The sequence below is a fragment of the Nerophis lumbriciformis genome, linkage group LG22 (genome assembly GCF_033978685.3).
Source record: "Nerophis lumbriciformis linkage group LG22, RoL_Nlum_v2.1, whole genome shotgun sequence".
Lineage (NCBI taxonomy): Eukaryota > Metazoa > Chordata > Actinopteri > Syngnathiformes > Syngnathidae > Nerophis > Nerophis lumbriciformis.
This window is the reverse complement of record NC_084569.2, coordinates 35,519,248-35,534,958: the sequence shown is the minus strand read 5'-3', so window position 1 is coordinate 35,534,958 and position 15,711 is coordinate 35,519,248. Positions and strand designations below refer to the sequence as shown.

The window sequence follows — 15,711 nt, the reverse complement described above, 5'->3', positions numbered from 1 at the left end:
GTGGCGCATTATGAAGCCTAAAATAGCACAACGGAGACCCCCGGACTGTTGAACTTAAGCTGTACATCAAGCAAGAATGGGAAATAATTCCACCTGAGAAGCTTAAAAAATGTGTCTCCTCAGTTCCCAAACATTTAATGAGTGTTGTTAAAAGGAAAGGCCATGTAACACAGTGGTGAACATGCCCTTTCCCAACTACTTTGGCATGTGTTGCAGCCATGAAATTCTAAGTTAATTATTTGCAAAAAAATAAAAGTTTGAGTTTGAACATCAAATATCTTGTCTTTGTAGTGCATTCAACTGAATATGGGTTGAAGAGGATTTGCAAATCATTGTATTCCGTTTATATTTACATCTAACACAATTTCCAAACTCATATGGAAACGGGGTTTGTAGAACATGCTATACGTTTACCAAACAATCTGTCACTCCTAATCGCTAAATCCCATGAAATCTTATACTTCTAGTCTCTTACGTGAATGAGCTAAATAATATTTGATATTTTACACTGTGTTAATTTCACACATAAGTCGCTCCTGAGTATAAGTCGCACCCCCGACCAAACTATGAAAAAAACTGCGACTTAGTCCGAAAAATACGGTACTTCTTACATCATCCATTGGCAAATTTACAAATATTTGCAGTGGAAGTTTGGATAGTGTACAGTACCACTAGAGCAGCGCTTCTCAAATGCCAAATAATTACTTGATATTTAAGTATGATGTTTTGCTATAATCAAACAGTGTTACTGTTCAAAGTGTATGTAATGTTAGTTGCCAAAAATGTCTGTAATAAAACAAACTTTTTAATTAAAATTAAGGCATCCTAATCTGTATTTTAATTTAATGTTGGTCATTATGGTGGTACTTAGTTATGTTTTCTGAGGTGGTACTTGGTGGAAAAGTTTAAAAACCACTGCACTAGAGGGTGACATGGATTTGTACCCCACTCCCACAGAAATAAATGATTGTCCAATCTTACCAGGTAAGAGTGGGGAACATAAAGATCTGCTTGTCATGGAGAACTGACTTGAGGTCCCAATATGATTATTTTTCACAGTGCCCCACAACTCTTGGCAGCAACACTGCATTTTGGACACTGAAAATGTAAAAAAAATAAGGTAAAACATCTACACATAAGGGCAGGAGCTCCCAGTCTTTCCAATGTTTTTAATATAGGGAAGTTTCATGACACAGCAACAAACAAAAAGGTTTTATGAACAGGTGGATATGAATACATGGCGCCCTCTAGTGGAAGAACATTGAATTGTTCTGTCATTAAACATCGCTGGCATAGATTAACCATTTCCTCCATTTGTGGAATACTTAAAATTGCATTTCTTTTTTGTTTGTTTGTTTAATACCGTTTGTACGGCACAAGTGTTGGTTGGGAACAAAAATAGATGCAGTTTTAGGATAGTAGAAAATTGTCTCTTAAGGGGTTAGTTTTGATGTTGGGATAGTTTGCAGGGGTGGATAAATTTAATTAAGACCAGTTCTCTATTCAATTTAATGGGAATTGTTAAATGCTGGGCAAAAAAGTTTTCATCTGAAGGCAAACACCCATTTTAACTTTGCAATGCTTTGAATTAGATGAGAAACGCTGAGTTGTAAGGTCTCCACATCAAATGGAAATCATTTGTCAACAAATATTTGGTATTAGCGGTACTTTTCCATAACATTACACACAATGTATTGAACCTGTTAATAAATGTGGAGTGTAGGAAAAAAAATGCATTTTTTGAGTCCAGAAAATGTAAAGAATGTGAAACAAGCCACGATGTAATGAATGAGCTCAAACTTGAAATTTCAATGTTTGGTTAAGTTAGAAAATACTGCCAAGATTAATACAGGACACTTTGAATGCTCATAAACCTTACAATGTCAGAAAACATCCAGACTAGAGCTGCTGCAAAACAAGTTTAATTTACAGGTTTAGTTTTATTATAAAAAAGCAGCAGAGGGAAAAAAAAAATACAAAAAGTCAGTGTGGCCAGTCATATCTGTTGAGGGCCAACAGTAAGTTCAGTTCAAATCAACTCAAAGAGCCTCAGACACAATACTAATTGTGCGAGAACACACAAGCTCCTAAGGAACAGGTGTAGAGCCATGTAAAACAGCTGGAACCAGTCAGTCTTCTTCCTTCCTTCATGCCCAGCAGTTAACACTTACAATATGAAAACACTAAAACGACTTACTTTGGATGACGACATTTGGTTCTCAAAATGATTTGACCTGGTAAAAGCAAAATCAGGGAGGACGGGCTGCTTGGTGATGGACACCACAAGGACAGAACCTACAAGACCTACTGTCACCATTATGGGACAAGAGAGTAAGGCTAGCTCGCTACACATTGACTATGTTCTTTGAGATGATTCAAAATCTCTAAAGTCAATGTGACCGTAAGACAGAGCTTTTTAACTCGGAGTGCGTCTTATCAGTTTGGGTTTAATACTAGCTAGTTACGTTTCTATACAGAATCTAGGTTGCTAGTTTTCTTCAAAAGAAAACCAGGAACCCACACGCCTACAGCTTTGACAAAGTCCAAAGAAATAAAAGAGGGCAGTAAGTGACTCCAAGCAGATGTGTCATGGGGAGCTGTAGTGTTTGTGTCTACGGGTCTTGCATGTGCAAAGAATGAGGACAAAGTGAACCCGAGAGGACGTCGGTCACAAACACGAGATTGACTACTGCGCGAGTCGTACTGCCGTCTCACTCCCCAAATTGTGAAAAACTCTAAAGATGAACAGTATTTGAGCAAATGGTTGAGGGGAAATGTGTTTAAAACGTTGCTGCAGGGGAGTATTTAAACTGTTTCAACACTCCAAGTCGGCCTTTAAAGACAAACTATACACCGAGAGATGAGAGGCCTCTAACGCATCCTGTACTCGGACGTCTTGGACACCTCACAAAGTTGACCCTTGAAGTCGATGTCTACGGTGAAGTCCAGGTCCCTCTGCAGAAAACATTGACATAAAGTAGTAACATTAGTAGTTACACTTACAATGAACATTGATTAGCTTGCATTATTTTTTTAAGGAGAATGGGTTATACTTGTATAGCGCTTTTCTACCTTTTTTTTTTAAAGGAACTCAAAGCGCTTTGACACTATTTCCACAATCACCCATTCAGTTTGTTCACAGCAACGAAAGCAGGTGGGTTGTGGCTGTATGGATTGTTCTTGCTAACTTTAACTTTGTAGTTTAGTCGCGGCTGCAAGTGGCCACCTCAACATTGTTAAAGGGGAACATTATCACCAGACCTATGTAAGCGTCAATATATACCTTGATGTTGCAGAAAAAAGACCATATATTTTTTAACCGATTTCCAAACTCTAAATGGGTGAATTTTGGCGAATTAAAGGCCTTTCTATTATTCGCCCTCGGAGCGATGACGTCACGTTGTGACGTCACATCGGGAAGCAATCCGCCATTTTCTCAAACACATTACAAACAGAGTCAAATCAGCTCTGTTATTTTCCGTTTTTTCGACTGTTTTCCGTACCTTGGAGACATCATGCCTCGTCGGTGTGTTGTCGGAGGGTGTAACAACACGAACAGGGACGGATTCAAGTTGCACCAGTGGCCCAAAGATGCGAAAGTGGCAAGAAATTGGACGTTTGTTCCGCACACTTTACCGACGAAAGCTATACTACGACAGAGATGGCAAGAATGTGTGGATATCCTGCGACACTCAAAGCAGATGCATTTCCAACTGGACAGATCAGCTTTCAGGAAAAGAGAGCGGGTGAGGGTATGTCTACAGAATATATTAATTGATGAAAACTGGGCTGTCTGCACTCTAAGTGCATGTTGTTGCCAAATGTATTTCATAGTTGTTAGTTTCCTTTAATGCCAAACAAACATACCAATCGGTTAGAAGGTGATCGCCGAATTCGTCCTTGCTTTCTCCCGTGTCGCTGGCTGTCGTGTCGTTTTCGCTTGCATACGGTTCAAACCGATATGGCTCAATAGCTTCAGTTTCTTCTTCAATTTCGTTTTCGCTACCTGCCTCCACACTACAACCATCCGTTTCAATACATGCGTAATCTGTTGAATCGCTTAACCCGCTGAAATCCGAGTCTGAATCCGAGCTAATGTCGCTATAGCTTGCTGTTCTATGCGCCATGTTTGTTTGTGTTGGCATCACTGTGTGACGTCACAGAAAAATGGACGGGTGTATATAACGATGGTTAAAATCAGGCACTTTGAAGCTTTTTTAAGGGATATTGCGTGATGGGTAAAATTTTGAAAAAAACATTGAAAAATAAAATAAGCCACTGGGAACTGATTTTTAATGGTTTTAACCCTTCTGAAATTGTGATAATGTTCCCCTTTAAGACGGGTCGGTTGAGTGTTTTGAGAATGAATACATGATACCGGAAACATTTTCCAAATACTGTTCGTATCTTCACAATGATAGCATTTCACTCAGATTAATGTCAACGTCCTTGATATTATTATGCGTTTATCAGCGGATTCCGTTTTATTGGCCAATTATGTGACACCTGCCTTACTTTTGTTGAGTTTAGTGATTGATTCAGCATACTAGCGCGATGTCAAAGTGGCAACCATGGCGAGTTACCAAACTTCTAGTACACTGTCTTGTTTTCACTTGAAATGCTCACTCACTCCCGTTACAAACTCAGGAATTTGCATATACGCCGCAAGGCCCACTAATCTTTTTTTCTATTATAATAAATATTTGTATGATCTTGAGAAGCCAAAATTAAATGATATTATATTAATTGTTCAGGCCCATGTTATATTATTAAAATAGTTGGAGAACTAGTTTGGTCATCGATTGGTTGTCTAAAAATAAACTTTACCAACAGTGACATGTTTCACCAGGGAAAATGAGATGTTTTCATATGCTGCCCTGTTTTAAAGCTTGTATTTGTCCAAAACAGCTAGTCATTGTGTGCACATTTTAAATGGACACTGATTATGTTGCCAATTTTGTCTTTGGGTGACTTAGAAATAAAGTAAATACTAAAACACAACATAAAATGAACTATTTCTCATACAAATGACTTGTTTGGGCCTCAAATTTTGTCAACAAAAGTAGATGATCAGGTCTGTCGACTTAAGCGGGCAATTTTTAGTATTAACACAGACCATGGCGAAATGAGTTACAAACAGGATCAACATAAGCGGTTTCCACTGTATTTGAATAGGGCATGAAATAAACGATCCATTATGGCGTTTCCAATAAATTGATTATGACATCAATGACAATATACTCCAGAGGAAAAGTCAGTCAATATCAGCCAAATCAACGTCTTCCCATTACAATGTGTGAACACTTACATTATTCTTGACGTTTGGCTTCATGCTGATGGTGCCCAAGATCTCTTCTCCTATCTTGACAGTCAGGTAATCATCCAAGTAGAAGACTGTCTGCTTCCAGTGAGTGTAGGGAGACTCTGGGCCTGTGAGAGGACAAGTTGCATTGAATCCCAGTGACTATTCTAAACTAATGCTGCATTTAGTCGCATATAAAAACCCTCGTAGGACAGGGACTGTCATGGGACCACAGGTGCAAAGTGGAATGGGCAAAACAACCCCAAAGATAGGTGTGCCAAGCTTGTGGTATTGTATTCAGAAAGACTTAAGGGCTGTTTGTAATTGCTGCCAAATGTGCTTCAACAAAGTATTGAGCAAAAGCTGCGTATACTTACAGTATGTACATGTGATTTCTTAGTTAATACATTTGCATAAAGCTCTAAAAAACGTGCACATTGTCATTATGAGGTATTGTGGGTAGAATAAGGTCATAAAGAGTGATGTGCTGTAAATTATTTCCAGATGCACTGTACTTGACAGTGAGACGTGGTTTATAATTGTGTCAATGTTTGTCGCAATTGGATACTCACTGGTAGAAAAGCCGGTCCTCTTGTGACAGCGAGTGAACTCGATGTTGAAGTAGGTAACGAGGGCATGGATGTAGTCGTTCTTCTTAACTTGCAGGCAGAATGGTGAGGTGAACGTCAAGTCATCTAACTTCACTGTATAGATGTCCACCTCCTATAAACAGACAAAGTATTAGTATTTGATGTGAAGTCAAGACAACACTATTGACAACTCAGACCAGTGCGAATAGTTTTACGCACCTTGATGAGACAGGCGCTGGTGACCAGCTGCTTGGGGTCTACTACATCAACCAGGGGTTCCTTAATTGCCACCTCCTTGATACAGGACATGTCAAATCCATACACGTTCTCCCACCCTGTAAGAAAAAGGAAAATATTTAAAGGGGCCCTATTTTGCAAAACCAACTTATAATTGATGTTACCTGCTTATTTGTATTTGGTTTTTGTTTTTTTCTTCATATAATCCGATCTTGATTAATATCACAATTTTTTTAATAGTGTTTAACCTGCTAGTGTTAAAGCATCTGTACTTAACTAAATAAACTAGAGATTAGTCCAATACATTATGAGTGAATAAACTATAATAAATATGAAATAGCACAGTAATGTACATGCTTTTAAGTAAAAGAAACAAGGATGCAGCAGTTATTTTAACAACGGTGTCCAAACTTTAGCATTAGAAGCAGTCAATTTTGCATTAACTTAGCAAAAAAAATTGGATTTGGCGATCGCATCCACAACTGGCTAGCATTAGCAGGACAGTGTTTGTCACACATCTTTTGGAACAAGTTGCCCTTTAAAGGGGAACATTATCACAATTTCAGAAGGGTTAAAACCATTAAAGGGGAACATTATCACAATTTCAGAAGGGTTAAAACCATTAAAGGGGAACATTATCACAATTTCAGAATGGTTAAAACCATTAAAAATCAGTTCCCAGTGGCTTATTATATTTTTCGAAGTTACCCATCACGCAATATCCCTTAAAAAAGCTTCAAAGTGCCTGATTTTAACCATCGTTATAAACACTCGTCCATTTTCCTGTGACGTCACATAGTGAAGCCAACACAAACAAACATGGCGGAAAGAACAGCAAGCTATAGCGACATTAGCTCGGATTCAGACTCGGATTTCAGCGGCTTAAGCGATTCAACAGATTACGAATGTATTGAAACGGATGGTTGTAGTGTGGAGGCAGGTAGCGAAAACGAAATTGAAGAAGAAACTGAAGCTATTGGGCCATATCGGTTTGAACCGTATGCAAGCGAAACCGACGAAAACGGCACGACAGCCAGCGACACGGGAGAAAGCGAGGACAAATTCGGCGATCGCCTTCTAACAACTATGAACTAGGTTTACAGCATATGAAATACATTTGAGTGCAGACAGCCCATTTTTCATCAATTAATATATTCTGTAGACATACCCTCATCCGCGCTCTTTTCCTGAAAGCTGATCTGTACAGTTTTGGAGTTGATGTGAGCCAAGACATCCAGGGTGTTTAGCTCGCTCGTCTGCGGGAACAAACTGCCGCCATTGTTTGCCGTGCTACCGAGGTCCTTTGTCCCTGAATTGCTCACACACTCCGGCAGATTTCTTTGACTTTATCATTGGAAATGCATCTGCTTTGAGTGTCGCAGGATATCCACACATTCTTGCCATCTCTGTCGTAGCATAGCTTTCGTCGGTAAAGTGTGCGGAACAAACGTCCAATTTCTTGCCACTTTCGCATCTTTGGGCCACTGGTGCAACTTGAATCCGTCCCTGTTCGTGTTGTTACACCCTCCGACAACACACCGACGAGGCATGATGTCTCCAAGGTACGGAAAACAGTCGAAAAAAGGAAAATAACAGAGCTGATTTGACTCGGTGTTTGTAATGTGTTTGAGAAAATGGCGGATTGCTTCCCGATGTGACGTCACCGCTCCGAGAGCGAATAATAGAAAGGCGTTTAATTCGCCAAAATTCACCCATTTAGAGTTCGGAAATCGGTTTAAAAAATATATGGTCTTTTTTCTGCAACATCAAGGTATATATTGACGCTTACATAGGTCTGGTGATAATGTTCCTCTTTAAATTTGCACAGAAGTCATTTATTGTTCAGATCTAAGATTAAGTTTACTTCTGTGGTACATTGTAACTGGAAGTGGAGCGGGAAAACCTAGACTAATTGGCTAGTGTCAAGACACTACTGCCATGTTTGGTCAAGGTATTATGATCAACCTTAAAATGTATCACGATCATCCATCCATCCATTTTCTACCGCTTATTCCCTTTGGGGTCGCACAATTATAGTTGCATATTAGGCATATTAGAAACTACCCAGTAACAAACGTGTTTGCATCATTCAACTTATTGCTTCATGAATTTCTGTGGCCACGAGGTGTCGCCAAAAACATTTACCACTCCACTTCTACATAAAGTCTATTCTAAATGGTGAATGTTAGAATAATTGTTTCTAAATGATCCCAAAAACGTTGAGGGTCTGGTGAGAAGACAAAAGCCGTCTTTGAAACCTACCAAGAGTAAGGCTCGTAAAACTCCACTGTGTAGGGGGGGAAGCAGGATGAAGGTGTTCTTGTTTTATCTCATGTATGGTAATCAACAGAAAGATATTGTTCTAACCCAAGGACTTCAAAGCGGAGAGATGGCAGGATCTGCCCAATTTCCAGACGAACTCTTTTTGAACTATTTTATGGACCTCTTTTTGAAGTCTTTTACGAACTCTTTTTGAACTGACCTTTTCTGCGAATTGTTTACGACCTTTTCTGTGAACTTTTTGCGACCTTTGTCCTTTGGAAACAGCGGTGGCCATGTGGTCGGGGAGGGTCCAAAATAAAAAGGAGGCGTGCAATCTTTTGGCAGAGCGTGCTGAGATACCGTACAAGGGTACAGTGTACAGACGACTCTCCTCAATATTGAGTCCAAATTGAATTCTGTCTCTGTTTAATTCTTTGCCTCTGGTCTTGTTTAATAGCTGTCATCAGTGTTTGAACCTGACAGTTAATAATAATCCATCCATCCATTTTCTAGGGTGCTGGAGCCTATCTCAGCTACAATCGGGCGGAAGGCGGGGTACACCCTGGACAAGTCGCCACCTCATCGCAGGGCCAACACAGATAGACAGACAACATTCACACTCACATCCACACACTAGGGCCAATTTAGTGTTGCCAATCAACTTATCCCCAGGTGCATGTCTTTGGAAGTGGGAGGAAGCCGGAGTACCCGGAGGGAACCCACGCAGTCACGGGGAGAACATGCAAACTCCACACAGAAAGATCCCGAGCCCGGGATTGAACCCAAGACTACTCAGGACCTTCGTATTGGGAGGCAGATGCACTAACCCCTCTGCCACCGTGAAGCAATCACGATCATCCATCATATAATTGCCCAGCCATAGGACCGATATCCATTTTTGTATACCCATTTACATTTTGATAAATATTTAGCCATTGCTGCTTATGGCAAAAAAAACACACCCGTTGATGTTTAATTAAAGTTTGAACGGGCGACCAACTACGCACAGTGAATTTTGTAGTCCTTGTACTGTCGGTCTTCAATGGCAGTCACGTAAAGAGTTGCCCTGTCTGGAAAAATTAGTCCGTCTGGCTTCTGTTACGGCACAAGAAGGTGGGGGAGGGACAAATTATCAGATTAAGCACAAACACTTGTGTAGGCACTGCTAACAGCAAGTGTTACATTTCAAATTAAACTAGAGTTTAGAGTAGTTCTGGAGTTGCAAATCGCTGTACTGGCATGTTAGCTGTAATTGTATGTTTTCTCGATGGAAAACATGCGAGTCATACATACCAGCCACTTGTCCCGGGCATAGATGACTGTATTGAGCATAGACTCGTAGAAGAGACAGTAGCCCATCCACTCAGATATGATGATATCTACTCCGTCCACAGGCAAATCCACCTCCTCCACCTTTCCTTTAATGATGGTCACCACTGAAGATTGAATAAAAAATTACACAGTTTTATAACGACAGACAGAATTAATTGTCTCACTTTAAAATTGTCAGAGCATGATTACAGTTCAAAATATCCACTCACCATCATCCAGCTTATTGGCCTTCACAATTTTCACAGCGTAGTCTGAGATGCTGCTGCACTCAATCTATGCGGAAAGACAAAACAGAGCAACGTTTGAAATCTATACCACCGCACCTTGTCCGAGCACTCATTTTGGCAGGTCAACAAACAAACCTACCCCTATAACTTTTTTGGCTCCAGCCTTGGCAGCAAACATGCAGAGAATGCCCGTCCCACTGCCCACATCCAACACCACCTTATCTTTAAAAAGATGCTTGTTGTGGAACATTGAGTTCCGGTAGGTCAGCGTACGGACCTCATCTTTAAGCATCTCCTACAACATTAAGGGGAAAAAACATCAGAAGGATTAATATTATGTAATAAACAGACAACTGCATTAGTATAAAAAGTTTTGTGTTTACCTCATGGATGCCGAAGTGAGCGTATGAGTCAAAATAATAATCCTTTGATGTCATATCTTCAGCAGCAGGCTTTGCTGTGTTAGCTCCGTTAGCTCCGTTAGCTCCCTGAGAAACCTCAACAAAAAGATGCACAATTACAATCTATACCTATCACAAATTAACTAAAATAATCCAATTAGTTAAAACGATGTGTCGCAATGCATCATTGGAAGAGTGCGTGTCTTTAGACATCTTTCAGTGTTTCCCATACATGCATTTATTTGTGGCAGGACTGTATTTTCGGTTTCCCCTTTGTAATTCACTCTCGACTAATACACCATTACATTAAAAAACCAACAGCAGAAAAATCAGCTATGTTATTACATTGTTCCATTCAGTCCGGTGGTAGACTGCAGTTCACCAGAAACCGATTCCTCATGTCTGCTGGTGTTTTACCGCACCACTTACTATTTAATTGTTTAAAACAATGTGGGTGGGGAAAAAACTTTTTAAATATATACAGCAGTATTTTCTAATATCTAACCTCAAAAATATTCAATAAGCAGTCGAGATTGAATCTTTACCAAGAGTCCAAATTAAGACAATTGCCTAAACTTAACAGAATATTATGGGGAATAATTTACCACCACAATTACAGCTCAAGTGAAGTGAATTATATTTATATACCGTATTTATACCGTATAGTCGCACCGGCCGAAAATGCATAATAAAGAAGGAAAAAACATAAGTCGCACTGGAGTATAAGTCACATTTTTTGGGGAAATGTATTTAATAAAACCCAACACCAAGAATAGACATGTGAAAGGCAATTTAAAATAAATAAAGAATAGTCAACAACAGGATGAATAAGTGTATGTTATATGAGGCATAAATAACCAACTGAGAACGTGCCTGGTATGTTAACGTAACATATTATGGTAAGAGTCATTCAAATAACTATAACATATAGAACATGCTATACGTTTAACAATGTCACTCCTAATCGCTAAATCCCATGAAATCTTATAAGTCTAGTCTCTTATGTGGATGAGCTAAATATTATTTGGCATTTTACGGTAATGTGTTCATAATTTCACACATAAATCGCTCCTGAGTATAAGTCGCACCCCTGGCCAAACTATGAAAAAAAACTGCGACTTATAGTCCGAAAAATATGGTACATTAAAAAACCAACAGCAGAAAAATCAGCTATGTTATTACATTGTTCCATTCAGTTCGGTAGTAGACTGCAGTTCACCAGAAACCGATTCCTTATGTCTGCTGGTGTTTTACCGCACCACTTAATATTTAATTGTTTAAAACAATGTGGGTGGGGAAAAAACTTTTTAAATATATACAGCAGTATTTTCTACTATCTAACCTCAAAAATATTCAAAATGAGCTGTTGAGATTGAATCTTTACCAATAGTAGGGGTGTAACGGTACGTGTATTTGTATTGAACCGTTTCGGTACGGGGGTTCCGGTTCGGAGGTGTACCGAACGAGTTTCCACACGGACATATTAAGTAGCGTAACGCACGTTGTGTAAACAATGCACACCGAGGCACAACACACGGCATGCTAGCAGCTAACGGGCTACGATAGACTGACCATACGTCCTCTTTTCACCGGACATGTCCTCTTTTACGGAGCTGTCAGGGCGGAGTTTCTTAAATGCCTCAAATGTCCGGCATTTTGAGTTGGGGTTACGTGTATTTTCAATGTATGTTCAGGGTTAAGGAGGGGTTAAAAACAAAAATTGTGTGCGCAGCAGCATTCGTGAGGGAGGGGCAGAGACAGAGTTATGATAAACGCGCATGCGTCGCCAGGCTCTGCTTTTTATCGATAGATTTATCAGATTTTATTTTTTATTATCTATAGCAGGGGTGTCAAAAGTGTGCCCCGGACGCAATTTGCGGCTCACAGCTAATGTTTTAAAGGCCTACGGCACATTCTAAAAATACTTTTAAAATAAACAAAAACATAACAAAAGTGAAATAAAAAAAGCTTAAAAGGTTAAATGTAATTTAGAAAAAGTTGCAATGTTGACTAATAAAACAAATTTTTCTTTCTTTCAAACTGTCATTGCTCAAAACATAATATTGAATCAAAATCAATGTTATTATAAATTATTGACCTATCCAAGGTTCCAATTACTTCACATCAAATATTCCACTCAGAAAAATATTTTTGGTGGAAGATTTTGCGAATTTGGTAAATAACCCAAAAATGTATATTTTGTTGTTTTCTTACTGTACCGAAAATGAACCGAACCGTGACCTCTAAACCGAGGTACGTACCGAACCGAAATTTTTGTGTACCGTTACACCCCTAACCAATAGTCCAAATTTTGTCAATTGCCTATACTTAACAGGATATTATGGGGAATGATTTACCACCACAATTATAGCTCAAGATAAATGGGCAACATGAAAGTTTAACAATGAATTAGAAAAAACAGGAATAACAGAACTATTTCATTCTAGCTGAAGGGTCATTAATGTACACAAGCTTATATTTAACTGTGCACCATCCTAATTGATCCTTTGTAATAAATATACCAAACACCATTAGTAGTGGACTAACTTATAATAATAATTCACCCCTATACAATATCCTATCCTAATACCCTACTGTGCAATATTACCCTTCGAGTGAATACGTTCGACACTGATTGTTATTTATTACTCCGGTACTCTTGTCTTGTTCTGTATATAACCAGCATATAACCCCAATCCTTGAGAGTTTGCACTGGCTCCCTGTTCATTTTAGAATTGATTTTAAAGCCTTGCTGTTTGTTTTTAAAGCTTCACATGGACTGGCACCTCAGTATATCTCGGACCTCATCCAAACTTACAATCCTACGCGCGCTCTGAGGTCCGAGAGCCAGCCCCAGCTCGTGGTGTCCAAGACGAGACTTAAAACCAGGGGAGACAGGGCCTTCTCTGTGGTCGGCCCTAAGCCCTACTCAGTGGCCTAGTGGTTAGAGTGTCCGCCCTGAGATCGGTAGGTTGTGAGTTCAAACCCCAGCCGAGTCATACCAAAGACTATAAAAATGGGACCCATTACCTCCCTGCTTGGCACTAAGCATCAAGGGTTGGAATTGGGGGTTAAATCACCAAAATGATTCCCGGGCGCGGCCACCGCTGCTGCCCACTGCTCCCCTCACCTCCCAGGGGGTGATCAAGGGTGATGGGTCAAATGCAGAGAATAATCTCGCCACAACTAGTGTGTGTGTGACAATCATTGGTACTTTAGCTCTGGAACACTCTGCCCCTCCATATTCGAACTGCTCCCACAGTGGAGTGTTTTAAGTCTCGTCTTAAGACCCACTTTTATTCTCTGGCTTTTAACACTACGTGAGTTGTGTGGTCCTCTGTGTTTTTAAAATTTTGCTTTCTATTTACTGTTTTAATTGGTTTTACCCTTTGAAATAGTTTTTAATCATATTAATTTTATATTGTTTTTAATTGTGTTTAATATTGTTGTGCAGCACTTTGGAAAAATGTTATTTAAATGTGCTATATAAATAAAGTGGATTGGATTGGATTGTATATTGTACAGTATTTTGTATTTCTAGTGTTTTGTATATTGTACAGGATTGCTTATTATTCTTATTGGATAGTAGTCTATTTTAATTGTTCGTTTTTTTTCTTTATTGCCTGTTGTGTAATTTATTTTATTATTTATTTATTTTTACCCCATATTTGTTCCCACTACTGCACCTTACATAATCGCGTTATATGCAAATATGACAATAAAGTCCATTATATTCTATTCTAGTGACCTTTGGATGGCCCTAATAAATTTTACTATTCAGATTAAATTTAAATCCAAATGAAAATGTAATTGATTTCAGTAATTTAAAAAACAATGATTAATCTCGAACAATATGTTTTAATGTATAGTCCAAATGCTGCGCACATTGTGTAATGAATGTGTAGCTTAACAAAGGATGGAGCACATGGTAAAAGTACTGTGACGTGATCTTGGCCTTCATCATACTGGCACTATTGGTTGGACATTATCAAAAATATTGACATAAACGACAGACTTAATAACTAAACATACTCGCCGCTTTCTCCCTCGCATGTTTGTGTTTTTAGGCACAGTTTAGCCAACACGTTGTGTTAGCCCCATCCTGCCGTTATAATGCTACTCGTTCGCCCGCCAACAATGAACGACGGTGGAAAAATTATCATTATTTATACACGGCCGTAAAAACCTTAAACGCGATGAATTTACATTCTTTAAGCAATGCGTAACAAATTACAAATATTAACCGCGGAGGAATGACTCAACAGCTATGAATGATGCTAATTAGCTACAAGCTAACGTTGGTTCCCATGCGGTCTCGACTTATTAAGGCACCGAACGCAAAAGCGGGATTAGCCGAAATAACGTTCGGCTCTTATGATTCAAAATATGAATTTGACTACATGGTGGTGCGAATATGAAGACGACAGTTTATATTTGGCGACATTTTTCATATAAGGCAACTTATTAAGGTTCATAGCCAAGTTAAAATGGATGAATCACCCGGTGCGTAATGTGCTGACAAAACGGCTAAACGGCGAAAATAAATAAAACGGTGTATCTAAACCAAGTAGGCGACAAATGTAAATAAGAAACATCCTTAATATGTTAGTTAGTCGTGTTGTTAAATATAAGGATAAGAAGTGTACCTCCATCCTCTCTGGTGGCGCCGCCATTTCGATGTGCGGCCTCAGTGCGCGAGCTCGAACAGAGTTCAGCTTCCCTTGCGCCGCCAAAGAAAGCTTGCCTTCGCTCTTCTTCGCAGCCTGGGAGCTCGAGTGGGACCGGCAACGCGTGGTCATCTTGAGGTGTCGCCCCCTGTGTTCAGAGGAACTAACTACAGCTGGTCATGAACATAATTTAAAAAAAAGTACAGCATGAACACGCTTATTGCAGTGTTTTTCCAAGCTTTTTTGAGCCAAGGCACATTTTTTTGCGTTGAAAAAATCCGGGAGGCACACCACCAATAACTCCCCTCTTTAAAAAAGGAAGCAAATTGGAACCTGGCAACTACCGACCTGTTTCTATTCTCAGCAGTGACGTGCAGTCACTAGAGGCAGGTGAGGCAGGGCCTCACCTGCCATCATGGAAAGAAAAAAAATGTAAAAAGAAAAGAAATTAATTAAATTGTTTGGTGGCTGCAGGATTAGGTCTCTGCTTTTTGCAGATAATGTGGTCCTGATGGCTTCATCTGGCCAGGATCTTCAGCTCTCGCTGGATCGGTTCGCAGCCGAGTGTGAAGCGACTGGGATGAGAATCAGCACCTCCAAGTCCGAGTCCACGGTTCTCGCCCGGAAAAGGGTGGAATGCCATCTTCGGGTTGGAGAGGAGACCTTGCCCCAAGTGGAGGAGTTCAAGTACCT

The 15,711-nt window shown here is 39.6% G+C and overlaps 1 protein-coding gene across 1 annotated transcript; it reads right to left on the bottom strand.

The window, feature by feature from the left end:
• Positions 1-1,904: 1,904 nt before the first annotated feature.
• On the bottom strand, positions 1,905-15,156 carry prmt1 (protein arginine methyltransferase 1). The gene is made up of 10 exons (XM_061973788.1): positions 14,998-15,156; positions 10,334-10,438; positions 10,090-10,245; positions 9,933-9,996; positions 9,685-9,827; positions 9,399-9,486; positions 6,112-6,227; positions 5,875-6,025; positions 5,309-5,430; positions 1,905-2,955 (listed from the first exon to the last, which is right to left on the bottom strand). Exons 1-10 carry the CDS (start codon positions 15,148-15,150, stop codon positions 2,872-2,874), a joined length of 1,182 nt encoding a protein of 393 aa, XP_061829772.1. The 5' UTR covers positions 15,151-15,156; the 3' UTR covers positions 1,905-2,871.
• Positions 15,157-15,711: the final 555 nt, after the last annotated feature.